The sequence below is a fragment of the Montipora capricornis genome, chromosome 4 (assembly GCF_036669925.1).
Source record: "Montipora capricornis isolate CH-2021 chromosome 4, ASM3666992v2, whole genome shotgun sequence".
NCBI classification, from domain to species: Eukaryota; Metazoa; Cnidaria; class Anthozoa; order Scleractinia; family Acroporidae; genus Montipora; species Montipora capricornis.
In genome coordinates, this window is record NC_090886.1 from 54921905 (window position 1) to 54928840 (window position 6936).

General features: G+C 39.9%; 1 protein-coding gene across 8 annotated transcripts in view; it reads right to left on the minus strand.

Annotated features, from left to right (window-relative positions):
• Positions 1 to 2908: 2908 nt before the first annotated feature.
• LOC138047545 (uncharacterized) overlaps positions 2909 to 6936 on the minus strand; it is a 59696-nt gene continuing 55668 nt past the window's right edge. For all 8 annotated transcript variants that reach the window (XM_068894434.1, XM_068894440.1, XM_068894437.1 and 5 more), the window contains 2 exons: positions 6442 to 6936; positions 2909 to 5298 (listed from right to left, as the gene is read on the minus strand). The exon at positions 6442 to 6936 is cut by the window's right edge and continues 405 nt beyond it. In XM_068894434.1, the coding sequence (XP_068750535.1) occupies positions 5147 to 5298; positions 6442 to 6936 (647 nt within the window). In that variant the 3' untranslated portion in view covers positions 2909 to 5146. The remainder of the gene's footprint in view (positions 5299 to 6441) is intronic.

A 6936-nucleotide genomic window follows, 5' to 3' on the forward strand; every position in this document is an offset into this window, starting at 1 on the left:
TTTTCCAGTGTAGTCAATTCTGGTTAGTACGCGGCCACCTGTAAAACACACAATGTAACAAACAAACCACCTTTCTTCCTTTTAAAACGTCTGATAACCTTTAATTTAGCCACCAGTATTATGAGTGGTTTAATTGCAACTTTTTTTTCGCTTATCCACTGACCTTGTCGCCTTGAACTTTAAGTCAATTGTTACCTGCTGAGTCACAGTTTTCATAAAAAGTTATTTTACCTTATATTTACTATATAGACAAGAGTACGCCACTTCATCCGGGACCCCAGTGGCGTATTTTCCGTATGTCACCTTTGTGAGTGTCGTATCGATCATTGATATCAAGTTTGTCTCTTAAATTGTACTTCAATTCGTTGGTGTATCATCGAAACATCTTCGGGTCTTCCTCGAAAGTCTTCGGCAATCTTCGGAAATTTTCGGAAATTCTCGGAAAATGTTCGGGAACGTTTGTCTGGCCTTAGAAACAATTTTGGAAAATCTTCGGAAATCTTTGGCAGATAGTCGGAAATCTTCGGAAAATCATCAAAAACGCCGTCATCAGCACGTCTAATAATAAAAAGAACATTACACGGCGGCTTGAAGATACGATATTTATTTTCTCTTGACAAAAAAAATATTTTACTCACTCGCTGCGCTCGTTCGTAAAATATTGTTTTGCCACTCGAAAATAAAATTCATATCTTCGCGCCACCGTGTAATATCCTCTATTTATTTTAGGCTAGTCCTTATATTACTTAAAATCGTCATCACGTTTGCTCCAGATATTTGTTTTCCTTACTGAATGTCATGAATTTACTGTGATAAAATGTGAAATAAAATTGGGACTTGGGAAATCTTTGGGATATACAATTAAGCATATTTAGAACTAGAAAATAGTGTTTAGTTTTAAGTGTTGTCCAATATTGCGGACTTTCGAGTGTGGAAACTTATCGCCGACTGTAGAGGTCAAGTTGTTTCACGAAGGTGTCCGACCTCTCGTACGAAAAGAAACATGCAGTTTGGCTGCGTGTTGTAAACAACATGTTCCCGTTTCATTGTTTTTGAAGTGAAAATGCCCCGTAGCTGTTCTCCTAAAGCCAAAGCGATTCAAAGTTGTGTTCATAAACAGAATAATTGTCGTAGTTTTGGCGATAAAAGTACGTCGTCTCGCATACTGAGGGGAGGCATTTACAGAGTCAGTTTAAAACATGGCCTGCGGGCTGCGGGCTGCGGGTGTTGGCACATTATTGCATTCCTGGGTAGTACAAGAGACAGATATCTGTCAATAGGAAAAAAAGCGATTTGTTATTGTGATTGACTTTTCACATGATCATGAATAATGCAATTGCTTTGTTGCACGGGGTCAGTCTCTGTGGTTACCCTACTCTGATGAGGCACAATTTTCATCCAATATTGTGTCCAGAAATGTAGGCTAATGACATTCAATGATCTTTATGAATCCAAAAGGCATCACAAAGTGTCATTTTCTAATTACTTGATGTTTAACAGAATTATGATGTTTTGGTAATTTTTTAGGAAAGAGCAAGGGCATTTTGTGATGCTTACATCATAACGAGCAAGCGTCTCATTAACCTGCATTTCTGGACATATTTGGACATTACAGGTGATCGCTTAAAGGGGCTAGGTCACGCTATTTTAGGTAATTTTGTTTAATTTTGTTAATTATGAGCTCTAAACGTCATATTGGCAGAGCAAGAGTTTTTCATTTGCAAAATAACGGCCACAAAACAACAGAGAATGATTTTCGAGCGTTGTAAATGACATTTTGATATAGACTGATATAAATTTGAAAAAAGGTGGGCCGACGTTTTTCAAATTTACCCAAACTCAATCCATTTCAATCCTCTTCAGTTTTGTCCATCCATGTCCCTTCATGGCTTTCCTGTGTTTTGTTAGAGTTCTTCTATAGTTTTGAACAGTTATTTTGATATTTTAGTTAATTCTATGACCATTCGATCAGTGCTGAAAATGCCTAAAATAGCGTGACCTAGCCCCTTTAAGAAAGGTTTCACTGTACTTTTGTCCAGATGTAGCTGCAAATTTGCCAATTTCTTGATTCGAAAGCGGATCTAAGGGTTCGTCTTGGAAAAAAGTCGACGATTCTCTCACTGTTTGATAGTTTGTAACTGCCATTTGGATTTCAAATGAGATCTAGACAGACCGGCTCAAAGATTTGTTCAAGAAATTTGGAGAAATTTAAGTATTTGTACAATGAAGCAGGCACTGTGGAAATTGAGTTCAAGTTATCGCTCATTTCTGTACTATCTAATTTATTCAATTCTTAATGCCCCCGTAAAATTGAAAATTAAGCAATGTAGGACTTTTTCCATGTTCAGTAAGTGGCCTCTTCTCCGGCAACACACAGGGGGGGAAGGGGTTGAGAGAATTCGAGACAACTACGGCAACCCAAAACGCAGTCGATAATAATTATAACTTTGGAAAGTTTTTAGATGCAGCCATGTAAACACGGAGAAAGCTCTGTAACGCTATGATGAGATATTTCTCAAAAGGACTTGCGAATCTCTAGAACCCTTTTGAAATGTGATGTCATATTTCCTCGTGCCTGGAGTCGTGATTGACGCTTGATTAGCATTAAAGTGAACTGACAAAAAGGTTTACTTGCACTGTAAGTTTGATTATAATCACGTCTGTACTTTTGAGCCCTTTGAATGGACAATGACATCCCCTGCTCAGTCTGTTGTTGTTTTGGAGCCAAGTGCCATGGATAGCCCACTTGCAATTGACGGTAAGTCCAATCCGCGGAGTAACAATATATCCTGTAAACCCATGCTTTGGAGAATGGAGTCGAAAGAAGCACTCAGAAAAAAAAAATCCTGCGTATCTGGTGGCGTGCAATTTATCTCAAGAGCCAAAAAAGAGAGAACTGAGCTAAATCTTTTTATTCCACATTTTATTTTAAATTCTAACTATATAAACAATCCAGAATTTTCTTAGCATTCAGCAATTTAAATCCCATCGAAAAACCTTGCAGGATTTGCTGTAAAGGCCACTCAAGCTCAGCCACAACATTTATATTGCCGAAATGTTTATAACTGGATTCTAATTGTAGATTATCAAGAAAAACAGTTACTAGAACTTTGAGTTCGAAACAACAGCGGTTTATACATAAGACCTTTATCCTACCAAAGCGTTCTATTCCAACTAGATTCTAATATTCAATTAATCATAAATAACAACTGCTTCTAAAACTAATAAGCTAGCTGATCAACCTCATGTCGATCTTTAGCTCGAAAACGCCCGGGGGAACTACCATATGAGAAGGTTGGAGATGTTCGTCGCCTGGCTTGAGATTATTCTCTAGGACTTCAGCCTCATTTAGGGTGTTCAGGACAGAACCAACTATTTTAGCTGTTAAGGTATCTTTAAGGGTGCACTTAAGAGAATGTTCTCATTTCCATTTCATGGCTCGAATTCTGCTGCTCTCCTGAGTGCAGTCTCTTTTTTCGGATTTCTTTCCCGAACAGCGGCTGGCTAACCTAATTCGTTTCAGTGGTATCTTTTAGGGGCGATATAAAACCCGAGCCATTCATAGATTGGTCAGCTTTAGGGATTCAATTCAAAGTTTTCGACGAGCATCCCCGAATTCTTCATAGGACAGTCCCAGGGTCAAAACATCCTACGTTATGCATACTACAGAAACAAGACATCCTTAGAGAAGTTCGCGCATTTGCCCGTTGGTTTCAATCCGGTACATTCTAATTCCCTAACTAGCTTGCTCTTCATGCTATTAACGGCTTTGCAATTGCTGTCGAAAAAGGTGAAAGGGGTGTTAAAAATGATTGCATAATTCACACGTTATGCCGTATTGTTGCAGACGTATCAGCTGGGATCTTCAAATTGGAGAATTTCCTCTTGGATGACCTGCACGAGGAACTCTCTCCGGCTCTTCATTCGCCTCCATTATTCTTTCAGAGCTACTTTGTGGTGATAATCCACCAATGGAATCTCACTATTTCAGAAGGGCTGCTCTAATTTCCAGATTATCAAATAGCTGTTGCCATGTTCCCTTGTTGCTGTGTTTTGCTCAGTAGCTGATCACAGATGATTTTATGATGATGTAATTGTGTCACTGATTTTCTTACCACATTATGACGTGTACTGTGACCTAGTACTCAACAGATGCACGGTAACATTGAATCTGCATACATTTGCTTTTAGTGGCCCTTCAGTTGTGTTCTATTCATAGAAATTAGTGATTCTAATTGCTTCTCTCATTGTTATCTACAATTCGCTAAAAGACATCAATCGCGCCAGCTGCTCTTGAAACTGAAATCATTACTAGTTTTGATTTAACTAGAATACACACGTTTGTACAAATGAACTTCTTGCCCTTGTTCTCTATTTGAGGTAGTCAACTCAGCTACTCCTCTTTGACGATTCGCTCATGGAAAACTAAGGGACGTATTCTAATGGTAAGGCGGGGCAATACGAAATACAGAAGCCCCTTCGCTTTTCGCGCAGAATGGTTTCGTTTGCAAGTTTTGGGTCGATGTTTAGCGTTTTTCTCCCCGCATTAACAAAACCATTTGTTACGAGTTGAAGAGATGCAGCGCGCTGATTGATTGGTGTAAGTCCAAGCCAAATTGCGAGTCTGATGAAAAACTAGCAACAAAGCCAAAATTTGTGGCTCAAAATAGGCCCGCACTCTACTTTTCGTAACAGCTTTCTTCAATCCAAGTTGATCGCGCAAGGTGAAAAAAAAACCGTGAAATATGGGCCCAAAACTTGCAACGAAATAATGTTGCGCGACAAATTGAGGGGTTTTTTTTGTATCTTGTTATTAGCAGCTTTTAAATAGGGAGTTTCAGAAATAACGACTTCGACTCAAATCTACCTAGGAATCAGGATAGGTTGTTGCTCATTGTCAAAAAGTCTCTCGAAAATAAATACAGCGTTAAAATAAAAAAAAAGGCAATTCAGGATTTGGTTATCTCATATTGTTGCTTTACAGAGGGCAGCGAAGAAATGTACAAAAAATTAAAACCACGTGCACGGCCATTTTTCTACTTGTAAAACCTCTTTGTTTAGCTGTCGTCCGTGGTGGTTTTTGCAAACTCCCTAATATCCCAAGGCTAAGTGTTGAGATCTGGCAAAGAAGTGCACACTACAATCATTACGGCTGCATCACGTTGGGATCAAGCCATTTCTCAAGCTCCCTGATCTTCTTTACTTCGGCTGATGATATCTTGAACAATCTGATAGCTTGCAGACTGAGGCCAGTAAATCGTCGGCGCGGATAGTGACGTAGTTGGTTCGGGCTCAAACCTGGAGCAAACAAAGACAAACAGCTTAATAGCGAATCGAAGGGCACGCGTGACATCATGAATCAGACTCAGACAAACAAACTGCAATGGTGGATGATTTTGAAGATTTCTCTAAGGGCAAAAGCCGGTGTTCCTGAAAAAAACTCGTGAAACAAAAACTTCGCGTACACTCTCTGTATTTCCTTCAGAACACGCTTATGTTGGGGAATTCAGCGATTTGCATTCTATTATAGACTTCGCGCGTTTTGCTTTTGCAGAATAGCGGAATAATTAAGACGGATTCCACCCAGAGTTCAAGCAAAAAGTGCAAAATTTATTTACTTAAAATCTGCTCATAGCGTGGTAACGTTTGGAGTACTATTTAAAACAACTCACTTTATATCATTTTGGACCTCACCCACCTACTTCTCATGTTCGTTTACTTGAAGTGTGATTATTTCGTTTGCTTTTGCTTTGTTTTAGCTTTGCTTTTAATTTTCGTTTCTTGTATTCGTGTTTTCCTTTTGTGCGTTTTTCCTTCTTGTGACGTCGTAACTGCCCCTTGACTAATCCTTATCCTTAACAGATCCTTAAGACTCTAAAACATGGCTCCAAAATCAAAATAGTGGGACAGAGGCACAGAGTAAAAGAAGAATAAAAATTAAAAAGACGAATAAGAGAGGACCGGAAGAAACACTGAAAAGAAAAGAAATAAATATAATAGAAGGAAACAACGGTGTTGAAATTATTTGCTACGGGCTGGGGCCTAGTGTGGGGAGCTGGGTCTTGCCAATTACCCATGGTACTTGGCGGAGCGGTTTGAGCGGGAAAAAAGGCAACGGATATTTTGAAAATCAGAGTGACGAGAATTTGTTGTGAAGCCGAGTAGTAGACGAGCGGAGTAATAAAGAGATCGAGAACTTTTAATCACCCTTGGAGGATCCGCAAATGTTTAAGTGTCTGTCAGACTTTGTGACGCCAGGGCTTTCTGGACACGAAATAAACCTTATGTTTTAAGCTCTGAATCAGTGTTCTCAAGTTATGTCCGAAAACCCGGACGAAGACGATAACAAACGGAAAGGAGAACTGAAGGTGGTTGTTGGAGCTTTCCAGTTCACTGGAATGTGTGTGTAGTATAGTCCTATATGCATAAGCGTTTTCTTACTTTCAACCTTCTTCCTTATCTCCTCCTGTTGCTTGAAAGGCTCATACTCGACAATTACGCCTCCTGGTTGGTTAGAAAGGTCAATCAGTTGGTCAGGTGTCAAATTTGTTCCTGGCATGTTTCCTCCAACACTCTGGAAGTACGAGCATTTGTGGGCCTTACTTTTTTTTTGCCTGTCGTCCCAGATCTTATCGATGAAAGCGTGATGAAGAAAAAACTCTGGAGCGGAAGCGGCCTCTTGTGTGCACATGGTGGCACCGATCTGACAGTGTACATTGTCATGCAGAGCCTCTCTCAGAGCCCGTTCAAACTTAGTAAAGTTATCCATGTTCAAGACCACTAACACATCTTCCTCTGTAGGTGGATCTCCATTGAAATCCCGCATTACGCAGTCTGTCCCACGGCGCGCGTTATCTGGTCTCACTCGGCTCCAGGCACCCTTTTTAAAAGGGCCGTCTAACACGCAGTTTTGATCATCTTCACCATCTCCACCAA